Source organism: Lactuca virosa, chromosome 2, assembly GCF_052849685.1.
Source record: "Lactuca virosa cultivar CGN04683 chromosome 2, Lactuca_virosa_CGN04683_v6, whole genome shotgun sequence".
NCBI lineage: Eukaryota > Viridiplantae > Streptophyta > Magnoliopsida > Asterales > Asteraceae > Lactuca > Lactuca virosa.
The window spans coordinates 306,632,724-306,647,423 of record NC_136427.1 but is presented as its reverse complement, the minus strand read 5'-3'; the positions used below and the strand labels follow the sequence as shown (position 1 = coordinate 306,647,423).

Here is a 14,700-nt window from a genome sequence, read left to right as displayed (position 1 = left end):
ACCTCTCGATGAAATCCAATTTAACACTAAACTAAACTTTGTAAAAGAACTTCCCGAAATTATGGATCGAGAGATCAAACAGTTGAAACAAAGTCGTATTCCTATAGTAAATGTGCGATGGAACTCTCGTCAAGGACCAGAATTTACTTGGGAATAAGAGGATCAAATAAAACAAAGAATCCCCAGCTATTCAATAAGATCTCGTCTACAAATTAAATTTCAGGACGAAATTCTCTCAACGGGGGGAGAATGTAACAATAGTCAAAATTAGGTCAAAGATAGTTCTCGAGAATATAACAAACACATATTATAATAAACTTATTTTGTAATGTATGAGAATCTTTAATGAAATTTTCGTTTAAAAGTACAAGTTTATATGATTCCAAAAATATATAGAACATCTAAATCTGACTTCATATAAAGAAGTTATGATGATATAATAACGTGCGACACAAAAATCAAAATAGAAATTGGTTTCTTATTAAGCTAAAAACTATATAAACAAGAGTTGAAGATCTTGTAAATATGAATCCATCAATATAAAGAATGTCGAGAACAGAATTCACATGGAAAAGGTATGATTCACGCAAAAGAAATCTAACACTATGACCACTATAATGAGAGGAATTTAAAATAGAAATAGAACTAGCTATTGGAATCTAAAAGTAAGTTGTAGTACTCAGATACACCTACGCGTGGATATAAAGAATGTAAAAACGGAGCTCGTTTGCGAAATATATGATCTTTCGAAGATGTAGCAGTCTGAGAGCACGCCACGTGACAAAAATCCTAAGCCGCCTTGGGTCACGATGTGACCATGTGTTTGTTACGACGTGACATGTCCAAGGACACTAATCGAGGCAAGGAAACACATGGCAAGTCTACGTGATGATTCATGGAATTTCACGACGTGACACTCTTATTGTTACGACGAAAGAAGGCCCAGAACACCCTATAAATAGCAAGAAAAGGCTCATTCATTCAGTACACAAATCTCTTTCATTACCTCTCGTTTTCTGAAGGTTGTTTCCCTTCCTAAACCTGACGACTCCAAGCCTCTGACCGTTTTCAGTTAGATTCTATCGATCATGCTACTAGGGTGAGTTTCACGCCCCCACTTTTTAATATTTTCGGGGGAAAGTACATGCTATATATTTGTATAAACGTTAATATTATGTTTATATGATCATATGTATCGGGTCAACATAAATAGTTATATTAACCGGGATACAGTCATTTTGAATCATATATAACCATGATATATCTGATATTTTGAAACCATACAACTATCTTAAACTTGTTATTATGTTGTTATCATAGGTTTTACGTTGGTTAAAACCTGATATTGCTTTATATATACAGTAGTTATGCTGCTTGATTCTTGATAGAACTATACATATAGTCTAGTAACTTAAGGTTTTAGACTTACACATTTATTTACTGTCGGAACCATAAAAACTCGAAAAGTCTACATGAGGTATTCAATTTATCAACTAAGACTGAAAATCTTAGTAAAATCCTCTGACCTGTAACCGCTAATCCCGTGAGAGCGAGGAAGTTGTGTATATTTATAAAGTTTGACACCCCCACCCGTTGTTGCTAGCTACAACCATTTCTTTGACGATTCATTTTGTAACACCCGGTTCCTGGTACGTATTTAAATTCTAGTAATTTCATATTTTGCCCTGGGACTCGGCGAGTTGGAGGACCAACTCGTTGAGTAGACTCGACATCTATTGGGAGTTTAAGTGACCTACTCGATGAGTCGGGAGACCGACTCAGCGAGTAGGAGCTTTCTAAGTGAAACCCTAAATATGAGGGTTTGCACCCTATTTAAACACTTTATGAGGACTCCATCCCAGCCTCCATCATCTCCCAACCCTGTTCACGAAACCCTATTCAACTTTTGAGTGTTCTTGAGCTTTTTGTGCCATTCTTTGTGATTTGAAGTTTGAAGAAGGAAGGGAAGACTTGGAGGTTTAAGAGGAAGTCAGTAGATCCAGTGACTTGGTTGCATTTCCAGCTTGTTTGAGGTAAAAATACCCTACCTTGACTTCTTACTAGTTAGATGTACTCTACGACTGGATTTTGACGTCTTTGGGGCATTTCTAAGCCATTTCTGGTTCTAGAGTGTAATGTAGAGTAAGGGCTTCATATCTTGAACCTTGGAGGGTTCTCATGGCATAAATGTGCCAACTCTATGGCCATGAGAGCCCCATGCACCTTGTAGACCTCATTTTTGGATATATTGAGCTTAAAGACCCATGAATGGATGTAAAGTTCGTGACTTTACGTGTTATATAGACCTTAGGAGGTCAGATCTACCCTTTGGATGAGATGAGCTCAACAGAAATCGAGTTTATAGACATGGACTTTAGGGGACTCGGTGAGTCGTTCTTGGGACTCGGCGAGTCGGGTATTGGTTCCCCGACCCTTTCTGTTTTCGAGGAATCTGGTTGAGTCAAGAAGGGGACTCAACAAAGATAGATGCGATTATGGACCTGGGAATCATCGGTCTCGGCGAGTGTATGAGCAAACTCTACGAGTCCAAGGAAATCTCCCAACCCATGAAGACGGACTCGACTAGTTGTTCATATAACTCAACGATTCATAGACTGAACACATTCATATGATGAAGATGAGCTCGACGATTTCAAGGTCGAACTCGACGAGTCGGTTGAAGATAGTCCGATGTGTTGTGGAAGGAAAACTCGTCGAGTTCTTGCTAGACTCGACGAGTAGGGACGGAGTTATGGCATTATATGGATATGGGGACTCGGCGAGTTGGTGGACCAACTCGGCGAGTCGAGTCAACCAGATGTTGACTTTGACCGAATGATTGACCATTGACCATGGTGTTGACCTTGACTTTGTCTGGGACTTGAGTTTACCATTGTAAGGCTTACGAGTTCGAATTGATAAGTTAGAAAGTTGTTGTGTAGGGATTCTGGATTCGAGGAGAGTTGGTTTTCATACCAAGATCAGTGCAGACACTAAACAACTTCAAGGTGAGTTTCCTCCTACTAGGGGTGGGTCTACGGCCACAATACCGGCCCACAGGTAAGAGTTTTGGATAGATTATTGTCTTTGTGACAATTATCTAGTAATGATATATGACATATTTACTATGCTTGATGTGATTATTGTACTTGACATGCTTATTGTGCTTAATATGTGTTAGTAGTAATAGGGGTAAAATAGTCCCCGGTTACAGGTTGAAAGATACTGAAGGAGAGGTAAGTCCCCAGTTACCGGTTGAAAAATACTGAAGGGGAGGTTAGTTCCTAGTTACCGGTTGAAAGATACCGAAGGGGAGTCCAGATGCTAGTTATGCCTGACAGTTACCGGTTGAAAGATACTGAGGAATTATGCATTATTCGGTATGGGTATGATGGGGGAACTCACTAAGCTTTATGCTTACGGTTTTTAGTTTTGGTTTCAGGTACCTCTTCATCTAAGGGGAAGGAGTCGGCGGTGTAGCAGCGCATCACACACTTGCATATGATTTTCGCATTTAAGAACCTGGGATTGTACTATGATATTACACTACTGCTGGAATGATTTTTTAGACTTATGACTTGTGATTTTATGTTAAAGGATTGTAATGCTATTTTCTGATGACTATTTTTTATAAGTAATATATTTTTAAAACAAAATATTTGGGTCCCGATTTTGGGATGTTACAAGTTGGTATCAAAGCCTTGGTTTGATGGATTCGGGCACACCTTCGGGGGTGTCTGAACTCAAATCTAGGGCTTGAAGGACTTTTAAAAGAAAAATAGTTTTCTACAATTTATATTAAGGAGTTTGAGAAATAACTAGGTGTGTGATGCGTGCGACCGGCAGAGCTCAGGTAAGTTTTCCCCAAGATACCCATGCATGTTATACTATGTTATATGATGTGATTATGAGAACTGCATGCTAGATTAGGGCTAAGGATCTAAGAAGGATGCCTTATATGCATGTTGTATGAGTTTATTGAGCTATATGCTAGGGATGGTTAGACAGCAGTACGATAGCCTGATTACGTTATGCTTAGTAACGGTTACTCAATGCACGAATGCTACTTGCTTTGTGCTGATAGGGGTTCCGGCTAGATTTAACTAACTAGTAAACGGATATGTAATAGTTTCCGCAAGCTAGTTGGGAAAGATGGTAGGGACTCCTCGTGCAGCTGATGGCGGAGAGTAGGTCGGAGAGTGCCCTAGGACGAGCCTAGGATGAGATTAGTTGGAAAGTTGTATTAGTAAAAAGGGACATGGTGAAGTCGAGGCAATTCTTGAGGAAAGTACGGATAGAGGTGGAAGGTAGTATGGGCCCATACTACTGGAAGTAGAGGATCCGTACTCGAATCAAGGAGGGCTGAGAAAGAACCAGGAAACTTGGAGAATGTGTAAGACCTCTCGAGAGTATGTATGACTCTGACATCTTGGTGTTTATTTCAGTATGGCTATTACGGGACATGAAGCAAGATCTGGGTCAGGATCAGGATCAGGCTAGGGTGCGGGATCTGAGCAGGTTGATGACATGCTATGCGAGTTCATCGTGTCTGAGATCACGAGAGGTTCTTGAGGCGACCCCGGTTATTTTCGGGTCGATCAAGGAGGGGATTGTTGAGCTGATGGAGGACCGCCTCCGGACATTCAGGAGCGACTTGGCGTCCAGCCAGTCGGGTTCGCGCACGCTGTCCTTCAAGGACATCAGGGGGAGTGGCACGCCATATTTTTACGGGGTTAAGGACCCCATTATGGCCAGGAGATGGATTGCAGACATCGAGTCTGCACAGTTGACGAGCTTCTGCCCGGAGGGGTCGAAGGTTCGCTTTGTTGCAGGTTGTTTGAGGGATCGAGCCAGAGATTGGTGGGAGTTAGTGGGGGATTCACTGGGGGGGCCAGAAATTGAGGCTATGACTTGGTCAGATTTTGTCACCAGGTTCAGGGCTGAGTTTGCGCCAACTGTGGAGCTTCAGCGGGTGGCCAAGGAGTTTCTTAATATGAGGCAGACTACCGAGACTGTGGCGGAGATCACCGCCAAGTTCCGAGAGAGGGCCTTGTTGGTACCTCAGTACGCAGGGGATGAGGAGATACGGAACACCCGCTATCGCGATATATTGAGGGCTGACATTCAGGAGCATGTCAGCTATTCTACTTGCCCGACTCTGGATTCCATGGTTTCCAGAGCGAGGGAGAGAGAGATTGATTTAGAGTACCTCAAGAAGAGGAAAGTGGAGACAGGACAGGTTGTTGGGGTTTCAGGGAAGAAACCCAAGGGATTCGATGCTAGGTCGAAGGGCCAGCAAGGCCAGGACCACTGTGGGAAATGCGGTAGATCACACGAGGGAGTTTGCCGTACTGGTACGGGATCAGGCTGCTATAAGTGTGACAAGACCGGGTATTTTGGCAAGGATTGTATTGCCCCGCCCCTACAGTTCAAACATCAAACCTGATTTGCTTCCATTACAATAAGAGGGGCAATAAAAAGGCCAACTGCCCCGGGTTGACAGCAACAGCAGCAGCGCCAGTGGTGGCACCAACTCCAGCAACTACACGGGTTACGGATGGCCAGAAGGTGAAGTCAGAGGATCTAGTGGTGAGGAGTCGAGATTTTCAGTTGACAGCCGAGGAGGCATGCGCCACACCCGATGAGGTGACGGGTATGGTTTCTTCTCTCTAACTTTTAATATATGTCGATTGTAATATTGATGTTTTATGCTATATGTTTTGTTTAGGATCGTTCCATGTGAACGGTATCCCGGTTCAGGTATTGTTTGATTCGGTTGCTACCCACTCATTTGTCTCTCTTGCACTTAGTAAGAGGTTTCTTGAGTCTTCAGGCATGTTAGATTGCCCTCTAGAGGTCGATATTGCGGACGACCGGTCAGTGCGAGCGTCAAAGGTTTTCAGAGACGGTGTCTTGAGGTTGTACGAGGAGCGCTATTTTGTAGATTTGGTTCTGATACCTTTGCGGGGGAACAAGGTTATCATAGGGAGCGATTGGTTGAGCCCCAATGGGGCAGTGATCAACTGTGTGCAACAGTTGGTTCGGATCAGGACCCGAGGCGGTGGAGAGCTGGTGATTCAGGGCGAGAGGCCACAACATGGACCAACTTTATGTTCAGTAGTGAGAGTTAGGTGCTATCTCCAACATGGGTGCGCAGGGTATGTCGCCTATGTATTGGATACCCGGGAAGCGGGTAAGGCGACGATGAGTGATGTGCCAGTGGTACAAGAGTTCGCGGATGTATTTCCATAGGATTTGCCTGGGATACCTCCGGAGAGGCAGGTAGAGTTCAGGATCAACCTAGTCCCTGGTGCAGCTCCGATAGCCAAGGCACCGTATCGGTTGGCTCCTCCTAAGATGCAGGAGTTGTCTACACAGCTGCAGGAGCTGTTAAACAAGGGATTCATTAGACCTAGGAGTTCACCTTGGGGAGCCCCGATTCTATTTGTGAAGAAGAAGCACAGGTCGAATCGGATGTGTATCGATTACCGGGAGCTGAATAAGGTAATGGTGAAGAACCACTACCCACTCCCGAGGATTGATGACCTCTTTAACCAGCTTCAGGGAGCATCTTGGTTCTCCAAGATCAATCTGCGTTCGGGTTATCATCAGATGAGGGTCCGAGAGGAGGATGTGCAGAAGACTTCTTTTCGGACGCGATATGGTCATTATGAGTTTGTGGTGATGCCTTTTGGGGTCACCAATGCTCCTTCCATATTCATGAATCTCATGAACCATGTGTGTAGACCGATGTTGGATCGGTCTATGATAGTTTTCATCAATGACATCTTGGTCTATTCCAAGAATCGGGAGCAGCATGAGGAGAACTTGCGGGAGGTACTGGATACTCTTAGGAGGGAGAGCTTGTATGCCAAGTTCTCCAAGTGTGAGTTCTGGTGGCGCGAGGTGTAGTTTCTTGGGCACTTTGTCAATCAGGACGGGATTTCGTTCGACCCGGCCAAAGTGGAGGCCCTGATGAGGTGGGAGGTTCCGAAGTCTCCATCTGAGATTCGGAGCTTCCTCGGATTGGCAGGTTACTATCGGAGATTTATATAGGACTTCTCGAAGATAGTCGTGCCTCTGACCTGGTTGACAAGGAAGGCCGTGGCCTTTCGTTCGGGGCCAGAGCAGCAGACTGCATTCGAGACTCTGAGATAGAGATTGTATGAGGCGCCAATCTTAGCCCTGCCAGAGGGCATGGATGATTTCGTGGTATATTGTGATGCGTCCATCTCGGGTTTGGGCGCAGTATTGATGCAAAGGGGCATGTTATCGCCTACGCTTCGAGGCAGCTGAAGCCTCATGAGGCGAACTATCCAACACATGATTTGGAGTTCGGGGAAGTTGTTTTCGCCCTCAAGATTTGGCGTCATTATCTTTATGGGGTCCGTCGTACCATTTACACGGACCATAAGAGTCTGAGGTATCGTATGGATCAGCCCAATCTGAACATGAGACTGTGTCGATGGCTAGAAGTGGTGAAGGATTATTATTTTGAGATCCTTTACCACCCAGGGAAGGCCAATGTTGTGGCCGATGCGCTTAGCCGCAAGGCAGCCCCGATTAGAGATGTTTCCCTAAGGATGACGGTAGTGACTCCACTGTTGGAGCAGATCCGCAAGGCGCAGGTCGAGGGCCTGAAGGAGGAGCGTCGAAAGTGAGAGCGTATCATAGGCCAGGTGGACTCGTTTGACTATGATAGTTGCGGATTGTTGACCCTGCATGGGAGGGTCTGGGTACCATACTGGGGCGGGGTATGGTAGATCTTGATGGATGAGGCCCACAAGTCCAGGTTCTCCATCCATCAGGAGGCGAAGAAGATGTATAGAGATCTTCGACCCAATTACTCATGGCCCTGCATGAAGCGGAACATTGCATGGTACGTTGAGAGGTGCTTGACCTACAGAAAGGTCAAGGCCGAGCACCAGAGGCCTCACGACAAGACGCAGCCGTTGGACATCCCCATGTGGAAATGGGAAGATATTACTATGGATTTCATCACAAAGCTTCCTAGGACTGCTCGGGGAGTGGATTCGATTTGGGTCATCGTGGATCGGTTGACGAAGAGTGCCCATTTCATACCGATCCAAGAGAGCATCTTGATAGAGAAGTTGGCCGATATCTACATCCGAGAGGTAGTAGCTTGGCACGGAGTGCTAGTCTCAGTGATTTCGGAACGACACGTGCGGTTTACTTCCAGATTCTGGAAGAAAATTCACGACGATTTGGGTACTCGTCAGCACTTCAGCACTGCTTTTCACCCGCAGGCAAATGGTCAGAATGAGCGGACCATCTAGACTCTGGAGGATATGCTACGGGCGTGTGTTCTAGACTTTGGAGGTAGTTAGGATACTTACCTTCCTTTGGCTGAGTTCTCCTATAATAACATCTATCATGCGAGTATTGATCGGCCTCCCTTTGAGATGTTGTACGGGTGGAAGTGCAGGACCCTGATATGCTGGGGTGAGGTTGGCCAGAGGGTCATGGGGAGTACCGAGGTGGTGCTCAAGACTACAGAGAGGATCCAACAGGTTCGGAGCAGGATTCAGACTGCTCAGAGTCGGCAGAAAAGTTATGCCAACAAGCAACGATCGGACCTGGAGTTCCAGGTCGGGGACATGGTGCTCCTGAAGGTGTCACCTCGGAAAGGCGTCATTCGGGTCTGGAAGCAAAGCAAGTTGGGCCCCAGATACATTGGACCTTTCAGGTTTGTAGCCCGAGTGGGCAAGGTGGTGTATCGGATGGACCTACTGGCCGAACTCAATCATATTCACAGTGCGTTCCACGTCTCCCAGTTGCGGAAGTGCCTAGTGGATGACTCAGTAGTGGTGCCCTTGGAGGATATTCAGGTAGATGACAGCCTGAACTACATCGAGCGGCTTGTGGCGATCCTTGACCGGAAGTCGAAGGATCTGAGGAACAAGAGGGTCGAGCTAGTGAAGGTGCAATGGCAGCACCGAAGGGACTCGGAATGGACTTGGGAGCCAGAGGACGAAATGAGGGAGCACTACCTCAAGCTTTTTCCGGATTCGGCAGTAGACTTCGAGGACGAAGTCTAAAATAAGTGGGGGAGATTTGTAACACCCGGTAACTAGTACATATTTAAATTCTAGTAATTTCATGTTTTGTCCTGGCACTCGGCGAGTTGGAGGACCATCTCGTTGAGTAGACTCGACATCCATCGGGAGTTTAAGTGACCTACTCGACAAGTCGGGAGACTGACTCGGCGAGTAGGAGCTGTCTGAGTGAAACCCTAAATTTGAGGGTTTACACCCTATTTAAACACTTTATGAGGACTCTATCCCAACCTCTATCATCTCCCAACCCTGTTCACGAAACCCTAGTCAACTTTTGAGTGTTCTTGAGCTTTTTGTGCCATTCTTTGTGATTTGAAGTTTGAAGGAGGAAGGGAAGACTTGGAGGTTCAAGAGGAAGTCATTAGATCCAATGATTTGGTTGCATTTCCAGCTTGTTAGAGGTAAAAAGCCCCTACCTTGACTTATTACTTGTTAGATCTACTCTAGGGCTTGGATTTTGACATCTTTGGGGCATTTCTAACCCATTTCGGGTTCTAGAGTGTAATGTAGAGTAAGTACTTCAGATCTTGAACCTTGAAGGGTTCTCATGGCATAAAGGTGCCAACTCTATGGCCATGAGAGCCCCATGCACCTTGTAGACCTCATTTTTGGATATATTGAGCTTAAAGACCCATGAATGGATGTAAAGTTCGTGACTTTACGTGTTATATAGACCTTAGGAGGTCAGATCTACCCTTTGGATGAGATGAGCTCAACAGAAATCGAGTTTATAGACATGGACTTTAGGGGACTCGGCGAGTCGTTCTTGGGACTCGGCGAGTCGGGTATTGGTTCCCCGTCCCTTTCTGTTTTTGAGGAATCTATTTGAGTCTAGAAGGGGACTCAACAAAGATGGACGCGATTATGGACCTGGGAATCATGAGACTCGGTGAGTGTATGAGCAAACTCTGTGAGTCCAAGGCAATCTCCCAACCCATGAAGACGAACTCGACGAGTTGTTCATTTAAATCGGTGAGTCATAGACTGAACACCTTCATATGATGAAGATGAGCTCGACGAGTTCAAGGTCGAACTCGGCGAGTCGGTTGAAGATAGTCCAATGTGTTGTGGAAGGCGAAATCGTCGAGTTCTTGCTAGACTCGATGAGTAGGGACAGGGTTATGGCATTATACGGATATAGGGACTCGGCGTGTTGGTGGACCAACTCGACAAGTCGAGTCAACCAGATGTTGACTTTTACCGGATGATTGACATTGGCCAAGGTGTTGACCTTGACTTTGTCTGGGACTTGAGTTGACCCTTGTAAGGGTTACGAGTACGATTTGATAAGTTAAAAAGTTGTTGTGTAGGAATTGAGGATTCGAGGAGAGTTGGTTTTCATACCGAGATTAGTGTAGACACTACACGACTTCGAGGTGAGTTTCCTCCTAGTAGGGGTGGGTCTACGACCATAATGCCAGCCCACAAGTAAGAATGTTGGATAGATGTTTGTCTTTGTGACAATTATCTAGTATTGATATATGACATATTTACTGTGCTTGATGTGATTATTGTACTTGACAAGCTTATTGTGCTTAATATGTGTTAGTAGTAGTAGGGGTGAAATAGTCCCCGGTTACCAGTTAAAAGATACCGAAAGGGAGGTTAGTCCCTAGTTACCGGTTGAAAGATACCTAAGGGGAGGTTAGTTCCCAGTTACCGGTTGAAAGATACCGAAGGGAATCCAGCTCCCGGTTATGCCTGACAGTTACCAGTTGAAAGATACCGAGGAATTATGCATTATTGGGTATAGGTATGATGGGGGAACTCACTAAGCTTTATGCTTATAGTTTTTAGTTTTGGTTTCCGGTACCTCTTCATCTAAGGGGAAGGAGCTGGTGGTGTAGCAGCGCATCACACACTTGCACATGATTTCACCATTTGAGAACCTGGGATTGTACTCTGATATTACACTATTGCTGGAATTATGTTTGAGACTTATGAATTGTGATTTTATGTTAAAGGATTGTAATGTTGTTTTCTGATGACTATTTTTATAAGTAATATATTTTTAAAACAAAATTTTTGGGTCCTACTTTTGGGATGTTACACATTTCGGGTGATGAACTTGCCTTTTCATTTTATTCTTATCCGACATCGATGAAGCATGCGGAGCTTATGACAATGGTGCGACACTTTTAGTACCAAAAGCAGAGGTTTGAAACAGTCATATAGCAGCGGTTATGGACTCATGTAGCGCACACTCTAAGAATTGCAAACTTGTACTTTATACAAGTAGTTGAGTTAAGTTTAAGCAACCTACACGCTTAAACATAGAGTGCTTTAACTGTATATTACTTATACAATAGGTAAAACAATTGTACCTAGCACAAGCACTCGTATAGAATTGAAATAGTATTTATACATAGCCAGAACACTCGTATAGAATTCAAATAGTATTTATACTTAGCCAGAACACTCGTATAGAATTGAAATAGTATTTATACATAGCCCCTTTCATTTGTATAGGATTACAAACTCTTATTTTGTTTTACACATTTTAAGAAAAACTATTATCCCAAATATGGTAAAAACATACTTTTGATTATAAAAAGTACACAGAGTCAAAACCTGTGAACTCACCAACTCTATGTTGACGTATCTTCAAAACGCATGTATTTTCAGGGATGTAAAGGTAGGGATATTACAAGAGTAAGGCAACTTTAGTTTTTAGCTACTGTTCCACTTTTATTTTCGAAGAAGTTGTATAATATATTTTGGTTATAACAATGTACTAGAAGGATAGGAACGATATAACTCCTGTTTAATATTAATAAATGTATGTATTTTTGTACTGTTCAAATATATGCTTAATAACTGTGATCCAAAGATGAAGTCACACAGCCCGGTGTTTCCGCCGCCAGCCGGGGGTGTGACAGAAATGGTTTCCTTTGGACTATGATTTGTAGATTACTAGAGTGTATAAATATCACATATATGATTGTTTTCTTATTAAAAATAGTATATCTATTCTCAACTTTATTATGAGTTCAACTTCAAATTTCCAAATTTGCTTATGCGTCGAAGTAGATTATTACTATTGTGATCCAGTCGACCCTTTTGTTGCCCCCTCTTCGAAAGGGCCATATATGTCTGATGAAACTATTGAAGAATTGCAATGGACTGAAGAACAACAAAAACAGGATAAAGAGTAGTCCCGGTTTCTCGCTGAACGTCGTGAAGTTATTGCCTCAGATTGCAAAGACGCTCAAGAATGGATAGAAATTAATAAAAATAAAATCAAAGAACATGAAGAATGGATAAAAAAGACTAACAAGACTATCAAAATGACTGAAAAATTGTTTGCTGACAAGGATGCAAAGATGATAGATCTTAGGCTGCAAAAGGATCGTTTAGAAGATAAAATGAGAATTAGGGATGACTATATAACAATGGAGAAAGAGAAGTATCCACTGTAGTTCCATGAGGTTAATTATTGGTAAAAATTTGCTGTAAGTTTATTATATTTCTTGGGTTTGCTATATATATAAATATATATATATATATATATTTATCGAGTTTAATAAAATTTTGTTTGTTTAGTTATTTTCACAGTATTTATAAAAGTTAAGTATAAAAACTTCTTTTAGTCTTGTGATGTTAAAACTAAATTATAATATAAAAGCATCAGAACAACATCTTAAAAATTTAATAAAAGCATTACAATACAAAATAAATTAAAAGACTCTTCAATTTAAGGTAGTTTTAAACAATAATTGGCGTTATAGCTTTGTGAACCACTCACAGAAGCCCCAATATTATTTACCATTTCCTGTCTAGTAGGATTTCTCGTACGGCTTGATCCGCTACCAGACGCCCTTCCAGAACAATTGTTTTTCGTGTGTCCTGCTTGACTGCATGTATAACACTCTTTTCTTATTGGACCCTCACCTTGGGATGGAATACGTTCTGTGTTTCTTGGCCTGCCTGGCTGACGTTTATCCATTATAGGTGGCCTAACAGTCATCAAACCATCGGGGATCTCCCATTCGGATGGCTTTGGCAAAGGGTTCGCTGGTTCCTCATATGTTTTCCTCAATGTGTCGGTATAGTAAGCCTTTAAAGCATAGATGGAGCAGTAATCATAATTGTTGACTGTTAGCACTCTTATGACATGGCCACAAGGTATTCCATCAAGTTGCCACTACCTACATGTATATGTCATTTCTCGAAAAATTAACAATGATGTTTTTTCTCCCCTTTTGACCTCGCATCTATGTCTTGAGATCATGTGAACATCCCAATTAGTACAAGTATTTTCTTTTACAATATTATTGGCCCAAGAGATGAGTGTTGTTGTTGCTTCCGCTAAAAAACGAGAAAATTACACAATTAAGATCAATAACATTTGACACAAACATTAATATTAAAACTTACTACCTGCAAAGTTTTGTCTTTGAAAGCACCACTGTTGCATTGTTGCACGAAAAAAGTCGATCAACAGTAGTATCAGCACCTTACGTACATGTCTAGATGATGCATTTATAGACTCTGCACTGTTGGACGACATAAGATTGTATCGGTTGCCTCTAAAATGTGCCCTAGACCAAGTTTCGGGATTTATACTTCGTAAGTATTCCCATACTTCTTCTTTTGTCCTTCTCATTCTGTCCATGGCAGCATTAAAAGCATCAACTGTATAGGCTCTACAAGCCTTCCAAAAAATTGCTTTAACTGTCTTACTTTTCCCGTATCTAGATACTATGTTGAAATACAAATGGACACCACATACTCCGTGATGCGCGTGAGGAAAAATGTTGGCAACATATGTCACTATAGATGGATCCGTATCAGATATAATTGTAAGATCCTCCATATTGCCTATGCAATCACGTAGTTTTTGAAAAAACCATGTCCAAGAATTTGTAGACTCACTTTTGCATATACCATATGCAACCGGTAATATTTGGTTTTGTCCGCCCTTAGTAATTGCAAGTAACATGGTACCTTTGAAATTGCCCTTTAGGTGGGCTCCATCTACTACAAGGGTCAGCTTACAACAATTAACAAAAGAGCGTACCTACAATACATTGTATATCTATTCAAAAGTATTTATTATAGTTAAGTACATCACAAAAAAATATAGTAATACTGACCGTGCAACCAAATGCAATATACAAGAACTCAAACCGATCATTAACATCTGTTTGAATACATGTCACCATGTCGGGATTATGTTTGACCAAATTGTGGGAATAAGCAGGATGTTTGGTAAATGAATCCTCTTTGGTTCCCCTTAACAAAAACAGTGCATATTGCTTCGCACGCCAAACCTGATGGTATGAGATACTGATTTTCAATTGTGCGTTCATATCGTTAATAATATCTTCTCCCCGATATACTCTACTATAATCTTCAGCCAAAACATCAGCAATATATTCACCCAACACATGTTTGTTTGCTTGTTGATGATTAGGTTGCAAGATTGTTGAAGAACATGTGTATACGTCAAAAAAAATTTCACTTGGAAAAGTCCGTGAGAATTTTTGATTCCTCTTGCTCTTATTAACCAAGAGCAATTTTTTCCAACACACACAACCTCATACCTTGATTTGGTCGATCTATTTGTCTTCGTTTGAAAACCTTCTTCAATACATTTTTTCCCAATCACTTGTTTTAGAAG

At 42.5% G+C, this 14,700-nt stretch overlaps 1 protein-coding gene across 1 annotated transcript; it reads right to left on the bottom strand.

The window, feature by feature from the left end:
- Window positions 1-12,771: 12,771 nt before the first annotated feature.
- Window positions 12,772-14,389, bottom strand: LOC145158751 (uncharacterized). Its single transcript, XM_079077604.1, has 4 exons — window positions 14,174-14,389; window positions 13,458-14,097; window positions 13,285-13,385; window positions 12,772-13,221 (listed from the first exon to the last, which is right to left on the bottom strand). Exons 1-4 carry the CDS (start codon window positions 14,387-14,389, stop codon window positions 12,772-12,774), a joined length of 1,407 nt encoding a protein of 468 aa, XP_078933730.1.
- Between the last annotated feature and the right edge of the window lie 311 nt (window positions 14,390-14,700).

Excerpts from the sequence above, each read along its gene's own strand:
- LOC145158751 (XM_079077604.1), bottom strand. The coding sequence starts at position 14,389 with ATGAACGCACAATTGAAAATCAGTATCTCATACCATCAGGTTTGGCGT. Across the intron at positions 14,098-14,173 it reads ATATTGCATTTGGTTGCACG|GTACGCTCTTTTGTTAATTG; the intron begins GTCAGTATTACT and ends AATGTATTGTAG. Across the intron at positions 13,386-13,457 it reads TCAAAGACAAAACTTTGCAG|CGGAAGCAACAACAACACTC; the intron begins GTAGTAAGTTTT and ends CTCGTTTTTTAG.